The sequence below is a fragment of the Chiloscyllium plagiosum genome, chromosome 50 (genome assembly GCF_004010195.1).
Source record: "Chiloscyllium plagiosum isolate BGI_BamShark_2017 chromosome 50, ASM401019v2, whole genome shotgun sequence".
Classification (NCBI taxonomy): Eukaryota; Metazoa; Chordata; class Chondrichthyes; order Orectolobiformes; family Hemiscylliidae; genus Chiloscyllium; species Chiloscyllium plagiosum.
The window spans coordinates 7261355-7278353 of NC_057759.1; the positions used below are offsets into that span (position 1 = coordinate 7261355).

Below are 16999 nucleotides of genomic sequence, written 5' to 3' on the forward strand. Positions count from 1 at the left end.
GAGCGGGTTTAATAAACAAAAACGAGAGGCCCTTTATTCGTGGTGACATGTGAAAGAAGCAAGGGCGTTCAAGTAGACAGAAAAGCTTGTTTTCTTACTTAGCAACTATTTTGCGTGTGCAACGTTCTACCTGGGGAGGCAGGTTCAATTGAGGCATTGGAGAGGGTACATCAGATGGTTACTTGGATAGAAATGGAGCTTGCAGAGATATGGAGAAAAGGCAAGAGATTGACACTAGAACATGGAGACAAACGAGATAATAGAACTGGGTTGGATAATAGAGCTAGAGTAGATTATAGAGCTGGGATGGATTATAGAGTTAAGCCAGATAATAGACCTGTAATAAATTATAGAGATGGGCTAGATAATAGAGTTGGACGAGGTAATAGGACTTTACTGGATAATTGGACTTAACTGCACGAGATAATAGAACTGGACTAGATTTCACAGCACGACTGGCTAATGGAGCCAGATGAAACAATGGAGCTGGGCTATATTATAAAGGTAGCATAGATAATAGAACTGGGGTAGATTATAAATATTGCCTCGACAATAGAACTGGGCAACATTAAGGAGCTTGCCTAGATAAAAAGCTAGAGTAGACAATACAGCTGGACTAGATAATAAAACAGGGCTAGATAATCGAGCTGGAGTAGATAATTGAGTTGTGCCAGATAATATATATTCATGTAGCACAATGGCGTGGATGGTCTCTCTCTCTCTGCATCATAACAATTCTGTCATTGTCTGCAATAACATGTGGACGCAGCTTTCAAGGTCAGCCATAACTGATGAAAGGAAATATTTTTTAAAAAACATTTAAAAATATTTGAATATCTCTTTCTTGGCATCGCCTTTGCCCTTAAGACTGTCAACATGCAACCTTGTTGGATCATTCTCAGGTCAATTAGAGCATGAAATTTTATCTGTCAGTCGATCGATCGATCTATCTATCTATCTATCGATCTATCTATCTATCTATCTATCTATCGATCTATCTATCTATCTATTTATCTATTAAGAAATACCATGCTTTCTTAACGTTATAAATTTCTAAACAGTTAGTGAAAAGATCTCAGTTTTGTTTGAACTGCAGAATTATTTTCGATCAACTTCACGAACATTAAAATTAACACCTTGTTTAGAATTTAAAGCCGAATGCTGCATGTGAAGCACACCCTGATAATATATCATTCAGACATATTTTGAATCTGTATCACTTTTAGTTGGTGTCTCACTGAGTTATAGAGACACGGAGTCATTCCGCATGAAAATAGATCCTTCGGCCCAAATTCCATGCTGAGCAAGTTTCCTACACTGAACTCGTACCATTTGCCCATGGGTGACTAATACTACTCTAAACATTTCCTATCTATGTATCGGTCCAAATGTCTTTTACATATCTTCCAATATCTTTTACATACAATTTATAACTACATCCACCTCCACCATTTTCATCAGAAGCTTATTCCATACACGCACCACATTCTTCGTCCCTTGGGTCCCTTCTAATGTTTTCCCCTCTCCTTAAAAGTATGCATTCTTGCTTTGGACTCCCCCATCCCGGGAAAATATCTTGGTGATTCACGTTATCTCTGGCCCTTATGCTTATATAAACCTGTATAAGCTCGCCCCACAGCCTCCTACACAGCGGGAGAAAAAGTACCAGCCAACCAACCGCTCCGTCTAACTCCAAATTTCCAGTCTCCGGAACATCCTTGTAAATCTTTTCTGTACAATTTGCAGTTTGTTAACATTTCTCCTATAGCAGGGTGATCAAATGCGAACTTATCCATGTCGTGTACAACTATAACATGAAGTCCCAACTCAATGTACTCAATGTTCTGACCGATGAAGGTAAGTGTGCCAAATGGCTCCTGCACCACCCTTTCCACCCGTAATACCACTTCCAATGAACTATGTGCCTTCAGCTCTGGGTTTCTTCTTTCGACAATGCACCCCAAGACGTCATCATCAATTGTGTAAGTCTTACCCTGATTGGTCTTAACAAAATGTAACATCTCACTTTCACCTGACTTGAACTCCATCTATCATTCCCCAGTACACACTGGCCCACTTGATCAAGATCCCGTTATAATCTTCTACACTGTCGAGCATATCACCAAATGTAGTGTCATCCGCAAGACTACTAACCATGCCTCCCACAAAAGCATTTATTCTTTTTTGAAAAAGAAATTCTACCTCATACGAATGTTCCAAACACTTACCGATCACATTAAGATGCAATGGATCACTGCGTTGCAAAACTTCCTGTTCCCCAGCTCCTCTCAGATTGTACACACACGTATACGTTTCTGTCAGATTGGGGGCAATTTGAAAGGAAGCAGAACACAGTTTGCCAGCCGTCCGCGCTCTAGAAATAGCTTTTGCTTTGCTGCTTCTCAACAGAGAAACCCGAGAGTTTTCACAGCCGCTGTGAAACGTGCAGACAATTTTAACGTTTTCACCTCGAACGACAGCTTCCAACGAAGGTTTCATGGCAATATTCGGCTTCCTTTGACCTTCACGTCAACACACACACACATACATACACAGAGAAAAGTTGAATATTAGGACTCAATAAATATTCAAGAAAACGGTAGAGATCCTTTTTTTTTTACACATGTTGCGCATGCCAGTGCTGAAACTTGCTTCATAGTTTGGACGAATTGATATCCACACCCCAACAAACAAGCATGTTTCTCATAACATTAACCAAACTTTGCTTCTATTTGCAAGGATTCTGTGATGCAGTCGCTCTGTCGAGGTCAGGAAAAAACCTGGCTATAGATGCTACAACTGTGGCAGAAATACATATTCTCCCTCTGTGCAGAAAGTAGATAGGCCCTATTGGTTTAGCAAGAATGACTAGAAGGGTGGAAGACGTTTTGGGGGTGGGGGAATACACATTGATATTTTCTTTGAACTTCAGTTGCTATTTTTGGAGTGGGTCGTGTATTCTAAACTTACTCTGATCACCTGAAATAAGAGAATTCATCATCACTTGGTCCAAAACTCCCTAAGGCATATGAAAACTGCAAACTTTCCGTAGGATTGTGTGTATGATCAACTCTTTGTTTAAAAGGAAAGAATTGATTCACAGGCTGAGAACATCAATTGCCTTTCTGTAATTTCCCCATGTAATCATAAGGCATGGGAGCATAATTAGGCCATTCGGTCCATAAATTTTCTCTACCATTTGGTCATGACTGATATGTTTCTCAAACCCATTTTCCTGCCTTCTCCTGTAACCTTTTTTTAAGACCATACAAATGGTGAACACATATCTATCTCTACCCTAAATACCGTTAATATCGTGACCTCCACTGCCCTCTGCAGCAATGATTTCCGCAGAATCATCACCCTCTGGCTGAAAGAATTTCTACTCATCTCAGTTCTCAAGGTCCGTCCCTTCACTGTGCCCTCTGATCCTCGTCTCTCCAGCAAGTGGTAACGTCTTCTCGACGTCTACTCTGTCATTGCCTCTCAGTGTCTGACCCAGATGGGGCAGGCAACAGTCACCACATTGACTGTCGTCAGAAGTCATGTGTAGACCCAGTCGAGGTAAAGAGGACAGATGTCCTTCCATAAATGGTCTTAGCAAAGCAGGGATCAAACGACACGTTTCATCATCACACTCTTAATGTTACTTTTGGTTTTCCATTCAAATTTCAACATCTGTCAAGTGGGATTCAAACCCAAATCCCCAGAACATTTTATTATTGTCTATGTTCATGGCAAACACTTTTTCTTGATTTCATTTGATGATTTCTCCTTGTTTTCACCATTTATTGTTCTGTATTTCCATCTCTGCTTGGCCAGCTTCTTAGGGGTTATCCTTAGGTTGGAGGGAATGTCTTATGAGCAAAACCTAAACAGATTGGGACTCGACTCTCAGGGGTTCCTAACGAGAGATTATCTCATTGAAACGTATAGGGGCTTGACAGGATCAATGCGGAGAAGATGCTCATCCCTCTGAACGAGTGTAGGGGCAGACAGCACAGTCTCAGAATAAAGAGAGGCCAACTGAAGATTGAGATGAGGAGCATTTTTTTTTCTCCGAGGATTGTAAGACTTATTTAAGAATTATTTGACAAGTCAGAGATATGGAGGCAGAATCTTTTTATACATTTACGTCAGAGATAGATAGATTCTTCTTCAGTCAGCGAATCAAGGGTTAAATAGAAAGTTCAAGAACGTGAATTGAGGAATGTCAGATCAGCGACGATCCTATTGTTCCATGGAGCACACATGGAGGCAGAATCACCTACTCCATGTATTTATTTCTGACGATCTTATCTGAATGCATCTATAATAGTAACTTAACTTTCTTTCCATAATAGTGGACTTTTAACTAATTGAATTGACAAGGGAAGGTGATTTGTTGACTGAACATTTACTGATGTATCAAGACTGAAAATAAAATGTTCAAACAGAACGTAAAATATGTTACTCAGGTCCAAATTGTTTGCATTGTCCTGTCAGGGTACCAACAAGGTGAGATAGCTGTTTCACAACAGAGCCTAAAGTGGACTATTTGAAGTGACGGTCATTTCGCTTTGCATTCAAGCAGAGCTTAAATACCAATCAAATAAAAAATATTTTTAAACTTATTGTCATTTATGCTTTTTAACACTGCCTTCAATATTGCAATCACTGCCATTAATGTTGCAGCAAGACGTGTTTACTAACCTTTAGAAACAACGAGAGAAGCCATGGTTAGTAGTGCTAATGGAAATAGAAAGGACGACAATGTTACTATATCAATGTCAATCACACGAAGGAACAAATAGAGGTAATAAACAAGTAACAGTTATTGCAGCTGTTTCTTCTCAACGGCCGTATTTAAAAACATGTAACTCTCAGACAAGCAAATCAAGCAATGATTAAAATTAAGGCTCACATTTGTGACGTTTAGAGATAAATTATGTTTCGAATTTGAGTGCTCGCCAGGCGAGTAGTTTAGGTTTTTAATCTCCCTTTCTCTTCAAAGGTGCTTCCAGACCTATTGAGCTTCTCCACAACTTTCTGTGCTTATAGTCTGTCACATTAACTGCTGTTTTTTGCTGTTCCCTCTCGCCACGAATCCTATTATATTTCTCCGGCAATTTCTGTCTTTATGATCTGTCACAGTAACTCTTTTACTTTCTCTCCCTCTCTCCACATGTCATAGAGTCACAGCGTAATCGAGAAGTACAGCACAGAAACAGACCTTTCGATCCAGCTCATCCATGCCCACCAGATATCCCAACTCAATCTAGTCCCACCTGCCAGCACCTGGCACATATCCCTCCAAACCCATCCTATTCATTTACCCATCCAGATGCATTTTAAGTGCCCTGTCAGACATGCAGAATTTCTCCAGCACTTTTTGTGTTTATAACCTGTAATGTTAACTCTAGTTTCTCTCTCCCTCTCTCCACAAATGATGCCAGATTTGCGAAATTTCTCCAGCACTTTCTATGTTTATAACCTGTAACAAAAACTATGGTTATTTTTCTGATGCTCGCACAGACGCTGTCAGACCTGCTGAGTTTCTCCACCAATTCTCTGGGTTTGTTCCAGATTTCCAGCGTCTTACAGCATCTTGCTTTTATGCAAGGCTTTCCCTCTATTGCCACTGTGGGTACTATGTTAAGAAAAGGAGATATTGCATTACTTACAGAAGAAAATAATGCATGTATTCAAACCCATCTTTCGCAGAATATCTCGGCTGGATTTAAGGGACAGAAGAAAAAACATGGATTACTATTTTTAATAAGAGCAGAAACTGCAGATGAGATTGGTGCATACACACATCTATCTGAATTGACAAGGGAGGGTGATCAGTGTAGTTATGATTTGTTAGCTCGTGATGGATGATAGGTGGCTGGAAGTGAAACATTTAAAATTAAAATAGCACGGGACAGACAAAAGCTGTGGTAAAATTTCAAATTCTTCGCTTTGCCCTGTTGGGGGTGTAGAGACAGTACCAAGGTGATATCTTGAGTTTTTACGCTCAATGAACATTTCAATGTATGTACAAATATTACTGAGGTTGGTGTGGATCTCCCAGATTAGTAAATGATCAATTGCTTGAATAGTCGAGTTACTTATTATTTGTTAATTGTAATGACAAGAAGTGATTCAAAGCAACAGATTTTTCGTTAAACAAGGACTCAGTGATTAATAATGCATAATATGCTTCATGAACCTTATAAGATGGGAGCCGCAGAAGATTATGTACACATAGACTCTGCTCAAAACAGTTCTGGCTACTCGACTAAGACATCAATATAGGAATAGGAGAAGTCTTTCAGCCCATTTAAGCAAATTAATTGGGTTGTAGCTGATTGTCTACTTCAAAGCAATTTCCCACAATATCTGCATGCAATTGAATATTCCTTGGAGCTGTCCATTTCTATCTTGAATAGAATAATAGAGTTTCCATAGCCCATGAGGGTAGTGATTTCGAAAGGTGACAACACAGTTTTGGGGAACAGCTTCCTCCTGATCTTAGTCCTACATGACCCACCCGTTATTCAGTGATCCAACACCAAAGGTGTTGGGACAGGATCGAGGAAGGCGTGAAAGTAGGAAGGGAAGTAAAACAAAAAGAAGCGGTGTTTGGAACATGACTGAAAAGTTCTAACAGGAGGCCAGGATTGGGAAACACAAACAGAAATGAAAGGGATGTGATAGCATTGGGAAAGGGTGCACATGAAAATTTATCAGGGTATTGCCTTTGGGGCTGGAGAGTTTCAGTTATGGAGAGAAATTGGACAGACAGTGGTTGTTTACCTCACACCAGAGGAGAATAAGTGTTTGGTGGTGTGGGGGGAGGGGGTATGACTGCGGTGCATAACATGACGAGAAAGCATGGATAAGGTAGTTATAAAGAAACTTTCCCACTATGATGGAGGGATTAATGACGGGAGGGGGTGGGGGAAGTAGAATAGATTGAAAGTAAAGGGCAGGAGATTTCGATTGGGATGCAACAAAAACACTTTTCACTTAGAGGGTGGTTATGAATGTGCAACTCTCTGTAAGGTTGGGAAAGGCAGAAACGCTGATCATATGGAGCAAATATGGAGCAAATGTGGGCAGCACGGTGGCACAGTGGTTAGCACTGCTGCCTCACAGCGCCAGAGACCTGGGTTCAATTCCCGCCTCAGGCGACCGACTGCATGGAGTTTGCACATTCTCCCCGTGTCTTCGTGGGTTTCCTCCGGGTGCTCCGGTTTCCTCCCACACTCCAAAAAAAATGTGCAGGTCAATAGATTGAAAGTAAGGGGCAGGAGATTTCGATTGGGATGCGACAAAAACACTTTTCACTTCGAGGGTGGTTATGAATGTGCAAATCTCTGTAAGGCTGGGAAAGGCAGAAACGCTGATCATATGGAGCAAATATTTATGTGTACATCTGATACAAAGGCTATCACCATGTGCTTGGAAAATCAGATTTGAGAATAATGAGGTGGTTGTTTTTTGACTGACACGCACATAATGGGCTAATGGACCTCTTTTTATTATTCTGTAGATCTCAAGAACTCGACGGTTTCTGTTTCTAGTGTCACTGTGCGATCTGATCGATAACCAACTTATTATGATTCCAGCAGAACTTTAATACTTTGACCACGATCCCTATTCATGATTCTGGGAATTAGGACTTTGTCATATGCCTTTGGATCTGTACTGAATGTGTCATAGAAGGAGGGGATTTAGTGGGATCTGATGGTGATTCAAAGAATACTAAGACAGAGTTTGCGGAGATGTTTCCACAAATAGGAGAGACTACAACCCGAGGACAGTCCTCGGGGTGAAGTGACAACTCACTTAAACCGAGAAAAGGAGGATTTTTTTTCAAACAAAGAGTCATGATTCTGTGGAACTCATTGCCGTGGAGGACAATTCACGGAGTGTCTTTAAGACAGAGAGAGGTTAGTAAGGGAATCAAGTGTTATGGCGAAATGACACACGAATGCAGTTGAGGAACACATCAGCTATGATTAGGTTTTGCTCCTTTATCTTATGATCTTAAATAACCACTTTTACAATCCTTTGCTGCTGCCAAACAGGATACAGCCAATAAAAGCTATCACTGGTATTCTGTAGGACGTCAGTCAAAATGCACACAACAATATTCCACAAACAAATGTTATAATGATTAGTACGCATTTCTTATAACAATGATTTAGCTACAAGGATTGATTTCAGTGAGACGTTCCTGCTCTCTCTGTATTCTTTTTTAAATTAAAGTGCAATTGTATATTTATTTTGCTTCTGTGGAAAGAGTTTCCCTGTGCTACCATCAACAGATTAAAACATCAGTAAAATGTTTCTGTTGCTTTCATCGAAAGCAAAAATCGCACTTAGCTATATTTCTGTATCTAAAAACATTAAACACTACATAACCTCTTAAACGCCGGACAAACTATTATCAAGTTGGGTGGATAGCCCTCACCTCTGGATTCTTGTCCTACATCTAAAAGCTGTACAGAGTGTAAAAAGTATTTGTGACACAAACTTAGCACATACCGGCTCGAATGTCTTGTTGAAGTCTTACTCTCAGTACCGTTCTGTTCCCTGCTTATGCTGCATATCTGCTCGATAAAAAACCAACATACAGTGAGCAGGAAATAATGGTTACATTGAGCTTTCGAAAATAGTCACCTACGTGACAGGCCAAACTGTGAACTCCATCCACAATTTAAGAACTAAGCAACGATTATCAGGTAACATTCTATTTCCATTGGGTATCAGTAATTGTAGCTGTGAATATGTGAGCGTAGATCCATGTGTCCATCAATAAAGTCTGTGAGTGCATGAGAGAGAGAATGTACATGTGTGAGTGAATGAGAGTGCAGGTGTTTGCGTGTAAGACAATATATATATATGTGCACATATATGTCTGAGAAATTGAAGTTTGTATTTTCAGACTGATAGAATGTGTGTTGAAACTGTATGCATATATACGTGCACGTGCGAATGAGTGAGTTTGTTTTCAGGCTGACAGAATGTGTGCCTGTGAGGGAAAATGTGTGCATGTATAGGAATGTAAGAATGAATAAGTGTGTGTTTGTTACAGAGCAAGTGTGTGTGCAAGAGAGAGCTAGACTGTGTGTGTGTGTGTGAGAGAGAGAGAGAGAGATACTGAGTGCATATGTGTTTGCTGATAAGAGATGTAGAGTAAACGTTACAGATTACCAACAAAGACAGTGCTGGAGTAACTCTGCAGGTCTGGCAATATCTGTGGAGCGAGCGAGAGAGAAAAAAAGAGTTAAAGTTATCGGTTACAAACACAGAAAGTGGTGAAGAAACTGAACAGGCCTGGCACCATCTATGGAGACAGAATGAAGAAGAGTTAACGCGTTATGGGAATTTTGAATTGTTGTTGGACTTTACCATAAATTCTTAATGATTGATCCATCTCAGAATTCCAGAATGTTTAAGAAAAATTTGAAGATTAAATCTCTCTCTCTCTCTCTCCACAGATGCTGCCAGCCTGCTGAGTATCTCCAGCACTACCTGTATCTCCAGGCTTGAAGGTTAACTCTGTGTCTCCTATCAACATTCTGTCTTTCTCTTTTGCACGGATGCAATTTCTCTCCAATGCACAAAAACTCATGCATACACGCACAGATGCAGATATTCTCTCTTACACAGACAGACACACACACACAGAAACTGTCATGCTCACAACGCACACTATATTCCCTGACATATTGATTTACACACATACACTCACTCACACAGACTTTTTTTAATACACGCACATGCACATAGACAGACAGACCCCCCCACACACATACACACACATACACACAGAGACACATACACACTTGTGTGTCATTTTGAAAACGCGCATCACACTCTCTAACACATTCATTCACACACATGCACTCACTCACGCAGACTCTTTTTAATAGATACACAGACACATACACACCGCCCACATATAAAGCCAAAATGATTGCTTCATTTGCTGATGCCTAATCCGATATGTCTGAAGACGGAATTTTGCCTGATAACCGCTGTTGCGTTCTGAAACTGTGCCTGAAGCTCTGTTTGAGATGTCACGTCGGTGACTATTTTTGATAGCTCACTGTGAACTGTTGCTTCCTGCTCACCGAGTTTTGGTTATATTTATTTTTCACTTGTGTAGAGATCCTACTAGTGTAGTGCACAGAACGTACTAAACAGAAAGATTCAAAGTACAATACATTCAAGCAAGTAAATGCTGAAATGTTGTCCAAATTCGTTTTGCAATCTGTACAGTTCTTAGTTATAGGAATCACTTTCCAGAGGTGAAGCCAGTCTAACTTGATGACATTTTATCAGTAGGATAACATTTATATTCCCATTTACTATTTTTTACACACAGAAATATAACGATGTGCAAATTTCGTTTTGGATAACTGAATCAGAAATATTGAACTGACCCATTAATCAGTTGACAGTGACACAGGGATGAAAAATAAATATCCAATGTCTCATTAAAATAAAACAGGAAGAGAGCAGGGAACATCTTTATAATATCAATAGTTGTGGCTTACTCAATCAAAAAAAAGTTTGTTCAATCATTTATTTGTGGAATGATTTTGTGTGCATTTTGACGACTGACTTTCTTATATTTCATTAGATGTAACCTGTTTGACAGCAGCAGAATCTTGCAAAAAGGCATTTTTTAAAGACCACAAGATATAGGAGGAAAACTCAATCATCTCTGAAAAGTTTCTCAAACACATTCTCCCTTCATTCTCACGATCACGAATAGGATATCGTTCAAACTTTTAAAAGCATCTTACGTTCAGAATAGGACGGATACTGATAAGATTCGATGGTGGCTCTAGACAGGAAAAATGGTGTCATGGAGACCTACAACACTGGAAGAAGTCCATTCAGCCCAAGAAGTACGTGCTAGTGAAAACCACCGATCTCACTATTCTGGAATCCCATTTTCCCAGCACTTGGCCCATAGCCTTGGCATTACAAATGCATATCTAAATATTTCAGTATGATGAGGGTTTCTGCTTCTTCCAGCCTTACATGTAGAGAATCCTAGGTTCCTCACCACTCTCTGAAGCTCCTACCACTTATGTTCAGTCTCTGTTTTCCCCAGCCCATTGTTCATCCCTCCATCAAGAGGGAAAAGTTTCTTCCTGTCTACTGCGTCTATGCTCCTCATTGTTTTATCAAACCCTTTCAATCTCCCGTGGTATAACAGAAGTGGCCCCATTCTGTCCAATCTCTCTCCTTTCCTGAATCTGACCTACGCCCAGGGTAACATCGTGGTAAATCTCCCACTGCACACTCTCCCAGTGCTATCACATCCTGCTTCTTCGACGTTTTTTTTTCTCCTCGCCCCTGCGCTCCTCTCAAAACTTCCCTGTCATGATTCAAACAATCAATCAATTCTGTTTTACTCGCGTTCCCACTTTGCCACTATCCCAACACATTTGCTGTTGAATTTCACAAAAAGCGATAAGTCATTTAAGATTGAATGCAAGATGGCACTGTTCCCGAAGAGAATGTTGAGATATTTGGAAATTGCTATTCTTGAGGGTTATAGAAACGCAATTCTTGAGCATGATCAAGGAAGAAAGGGACAACTCAAAAGGTCATTCATAGCTATGGAGATACTATGGGAAATTGTCTTTGAGGTAGACTATGACCTATGACAATTGATTCACTTGAATGGGTCGAATAGCCGTATCATATTTTGATATTCAAATGTTCTACAAACAGCCACAAGGATATACATCAGAGCTTATGAGTGGATTACGTTCTTTTGCTCCCAGGCCATATTCTCTGCACAGCAGATCAAGTGCCAGTAATTTCTGCCTTACAGTTTTCCCATAGATTTTCCACTGTGAATTATTTCGTATTGATAATAACATTGAAAACAATGCTAAATAATTCATCTATTCAGTTAATTGATAATTTTCAAATCTAGAAATTCACACTATTATCAATAATATTTGAACATACATAAAAACTTTAATCGAACGTAAAAATGAAATCAAGACAACCCCTCGACGTTTTCTCTGCCCTGTCCGACCACCTCCAAAAACAAGGGATTTGAATTTTGTAACACTTTTGTCTGTCCCATGTTGTGTTAAGTTTAAACGTTACACGTTTAGTCCCCAATGATCCATCAGTATCTAATCAGTCATAAGTACACTCATCACATTCCTTTGTCGATTCAGTTTTGTGTGTACATTCATCGCCTCTGTAGATTCTACTCTTATTTTAAATATTAATTTATTTCTCTTTTCCCGTCTATGCCCTATTTCCAGCAGTGATATTCTCTTAATGATGTACTTAATTACGTACTTTATTTTATTTTGTAAGTAGTGTCATGTCTCCTTTTCATCAAAGTGCGAATTAAGTATCACAATTGTAAAGGAGGGTAAATGTTGCATAAAAACAAGACACTGTCGGACACAGGAACTTTGAAAAGAAAACACGAAGATTTGCTGAAGAAACTCAACATGTCTGGCAGCATCTGTGGAATGAGAGAGTGAAACAGAGATAACATCACAGGTATAAACCCAGAGTGCTGGAGATACTCAGCAGGTCTGGGAAAATCTGTCTGGAGAGAAAGTGAAAAAACCGAGTTAAGGTTTTCGGTTAAATACACAGATGGTGTTGGACAGTCTCAGCATGTCCGGCAATAACTATGTGAGGAGAGAGAGCAAACATTTCTTTTTATTCCACTTAATTTATTATTGCCACATGTGCTGAGATTCAGTGAATTGAATTGTTTTGGTGATCAGACAAATCATAGCTTACATTTGTACATCAGGGTAATAGACCAGAATGCAGAACAGAGAGTTATGTCTGATATCAGTAACCTTTCTTCAGACCCATAACACCTCGTGTTATGAACAATGAAATTGATAATATAATTTATGTGAAAAATCAAAAAGGATGTGCCTTTACTTTAATTATTGCTTGTTTTGTGTTTCTGAGCATTAAAGGTTGTCAAATAACCTTTTTTTAGAAAATAAGTCAAATGCCAAGAAACAGTTGCAATGAGTGTTGCTGGAATAACGGCATTTATTTGTTCCTTGGTGTGATTGAAATGAATAAAACTGCCATTGTACATTTTTTCTATTTATTTCCACTTCACGTATAATGACTTCTCTCGCTATTTCTTCAGGCTAGTAAAGTTATTTTTATGCGAAAATCATGGCAGTAAATGGAAATTCGAAATCAGTACAACGAAGCATAAATGACAACCAGAATATGGATAATTTCATTGGAATACAAGATCTTCTTACGTAGACACTGGGAAGAACGTCACAGCAAGACAATACAATTCAGAGTCCGTTATAAAGTAGGCAATTTGCTACATTGCCTTGTTGGTACAGTAATGGCATAATGCAAAGACTTTGAAGCATTGGAACATCTTTTACCTGTCCACTGCTGCGATAGGTTTTAACATTATGCTTTTAGTCCTGTATGATGCACCACGACCTATTCAATCAAAGATTCATCAGGGTCAAAACAACACTCATCACCTTCCCTTGTCAATTCAAGAAGCTGCAGATCCACCCTTACAGAGAGGAGATTAAGTGAATATTAGACAGCATTCAGACAAGATACTCAGACAAGGGGTGGCACAGTGGCTGAGTGGTTAGCACTGCTGTCTCACAGCGCCAGGGATTTGTATTAATTCCAATCTCTGGTGACGGTTTGCTTGGGGTTTGGACATTCTCCTTGTGCCTGAGTGGGTTTCCTCCCACAATCCAAAGATGTGCAGTTTTTATGAATTATACATGCTAATTTGCCCACAGAATCCAGGGATGTGTGCTTTGGATGCATTAGTCAGGGGTAAATGTAGGGGAATGGGACTGGATGGGTTACTCTTTGGAATGTTGGTGTAGATCATTTGGGCCAAATTGTCTGTTTCCACACTTTAGGGAATTCTATGATAATCTGAAATTGAAACAGGATTAGGCCATTTGGCTTCTCAAACCTGCTCTGCATTCCATAGAATCGCAGTAGATCCAATATTCCTCACGTGTGTTTTCTTGCTCTATTCCCCTTAACCCTTGATTCAGCTCTCTATGGCAAGTACTTCCAAAGATGCACAGTCGTCTGAGACAAAAGAATCCCACGTCAACTTAATTGTCATCCCTTCATTCTGAGTCTGAGCCTCCTGTTTCTAGACTCTCCCGTGAGGTTTAAATATCATTTCCGAATTGACCCTGTCAAAATCCTGTATGTTTCAATTGGATCACATTTGATTCTTTTAAACTGCAATGAGTAGAGTCTGAACTGTTTAACTTGTAAGACAAAAGTACAATTGGAAATATGCGATTATAAACTGGGAAAAATAGCTTAGAAATAATAAAAATAAATCAAGAGGTCTCAATATTTATACCAACGCTATGAACCCAGAGATTCAGATAATGTTCTGATGACCTGGGTATGAATACCACCCTGGCAGATAGTGGAATTTGAATGCAAAAAAAATGTTATCCGTTATTAAAACATTTATGACAATGGCAAACTGTATTGATTATTCACTGTAGGTACGGAAATCTGCCCTCCTTATCTAGTCTGGTCCTACAGATGTCTCCAGACTCACATTTTATCTGGCTGACTCTTCATTTCTCCTCTGGGACTGGATACTGAAAGCTCTGAATAGGGTCGCTGTAGAGCAGATGTTTCCACTAATAGGAAAGACTACAATCTGGGCACGTGGTTTCATAGTGAAGGGACAACTGAGATGAGAAGGAATTTCTTCAGCCAGGTAACGGTGAACTGGTAAAACACATTGCAGAGAGCTGTGGCAGCCATGCCACTGAGTATATTTAAGGCAGACATAGATAAAGGAATTAGGTAGAAAAGACAGATTGGCAAGTAAATCAAAGTTTACAGGGAGAAGGCAGAAAATGAGTTTGAGGAACATACCAGCCATGGTCAAATGGTAGAGCGATGTCCCAAATGGTCGATTTCTGCTTTTATATCCTATGGTCTCATGGGAAATTAATGGTGGACAAGTGATGTTTATTAGGTAAAAACAATGACTGCAGATGCTGGAAACCAGATGCTGGATAAGTGGTGCTGGAAGAGCACAGCAGTTCAGGCAGCGACCGAGGAGCAGTAAGATCGACCTTTCGGGCAACAGTCCTTTATTACCTATGAAAGAATAATACACACAATCCAATTATAGTTTTGTGGTTCTCAAAATGTTAGAGAGCTGTGCATCAAATCCTCTGATCTCCAATATTTGTGAACGTCTTAAGGATGTACGACCCATCCCAAAATTAGCAAATTAAGATAAAAGAAAACATTTATATATCTCCATCCAACTCCGCCGCCACCCCCGCTCGCTAACTCTCCCCCTCCCCCCAAGGATCTAATCGTTTCTGGAACATAACACAACAGATCTAACTCCTGTTCACAGAGCTAAGACACTTTCCTGGCGATTTTGTGGGATCTGAAACCCAGGGTTCTCCTGGCTTAGAAATGGGGACTGCATCACTGGAACCTTGAAGACTTTTGTTCTGTACCGTCTCTCCAAAAAACTTGTTGATCGCAAATATACAACGTGCATGCGCTTGTGAGAAAGAACGCCTGTGCGTGAGAGAGAGATAGAGACACAGAGAGAGACAGGGGGAGAGAGGGTGGGAGGAGAGAGAGATGCGTGCTAACATGAAGGTCAAAGGAAGTTGAAAATCACGCTGAGGCGGTCGTTAGAATCTGTCGTGCGAGGTGAAACTTATCATTCTCTGCACATTTCACAGCATCTCTGAATATTTGTGGGTTTCTCTATTTCGAAGCAGCGAACTGGAGGCTATTTCTGGAGGGCAGATGAGCGGCAAATTGTGTTTCACTTCCTTTGCAGTTGCAGGCAGTGTGAGAGACATACACATTTGGATGCAATCTGAACGAAGCTGGGAAGCTGGAAGCTTTGCAACTCAGTGATCTATTGCATTTTAGCATAATAAATAGACATATGGTATATTTGTGTCAGGCAGAATATGTTAACAACGTGCTGTGAGAGAGCTATAGAGGATCCATGATTAGAAGATTTGCAAACAACAGCAAGGTAAGTGGTATAATAAGCAGCTTAGAAGATTGTCACAGAGGTCAAAGGGAACGTAAACAACTGGTGCAGTTGGCCATGAAATAGCAGCTGTAGTTAAATTTAGATAACTGCGAGGCGTTGCACTTTGGTAAGACAATGTACGGCAAGACCTACGCAATTAAGTTTCGGGCCCTCGGGCGTGCAGTCGAACACAGACACTTCGGTTTGCTGGAACATAATTCATTGACGTGGCGTCACAGGTAGAAAGAGCGGTGACGGAAGCATTGGGCATGCTTGCCTTTTTCAGTCAGAGCATTGAGAAATTCACTTAGGACTTCATGTCAAAGTTGAACAAGACTGCAATAGGACCACATTTGCAGGACTGCATACAATCTGGTCACCCTGTTATTGAACTGGAAAAGATGCAAAAAGGAATTACGATGATGTTACAGAGATAGAAGTTTTTGAGTTATAAGGAAAAGCTGGATAGGTTGGGACTTTATTTCATTGGAGTGTATAAGACATTGTGTCGAACTCATAGAAGTTTATAAAATCATGAGAGGCACGCATAACGTGAATATCCAAGGTACATTTCTCTGCGAAGGGAAGCCCAAACGTAGAAAGCACAAACACAAGTTAAGAGAGGAGAGATTTAACATGGAACGAGTTGAGAGGAAGTGGTCAACGTGGATACAATTACAACATCGCAAATACATTTGGACAGGAACATGGAAATGAAAGTTTTGGAAGGATTTGGGCCAAAAACAGGCAAACGCAGCTGCTTTAGTTTGGGAAACCGGGTCAACATGTAAGAGTTGGGTTGAAATTTCCTGTTTCCATGTTGTATGACTCTAAGACTCTATTGGGCAATAATGGGCAACTGTAACAACATGGAGAACCTTCCCCTAATTGTTTAGAAATGACCAAAAATCAGAAGGCATTTTAGATCTTTTATTGATAGATAGAAAGAATTGC

At 40.0% G+C, this 16999-nt stretch overlaps 1 protein-coding gene across 1 annotated transcript in view; it reads right to left on the reverse strand.

Moving 5' to 3' along the window:
* LOC122544686 overlaps positions 1 to 15165 on the reverse strand; it is a 45823-nt gene extending 30658 nt beyond the window's left edge. Inside the window, exons 1-5 of the mRNA XM_043683959.1 lie at positions 14905 to 15165; positions 8518 to 8585; positions 5664 to 5713; positions 4693 to 4728; positions 2229 to 2522 (exon numbers count right to left, since the gene is read on the reverse strand). Coding sequence (XP_043539894.1) covers positions 2229 to 2522; positions 4693 to 4728; positions 5664 to 5694 — 361 coding nt within the window. The 5' untranslated portion in view covers positions 5695 to 5713; positions 8518 to 8585; positions 14905 to 15165. The remainder of the gene's footprint in view (positions 1 to 2228; positions 2523 to 4692; positions 4729 to 5663; positions 5714 to 8517; positions 8586 to 14904) is intronic.
* Positions 15166 to 16999: the final 1834 nt, after the last annotated feature.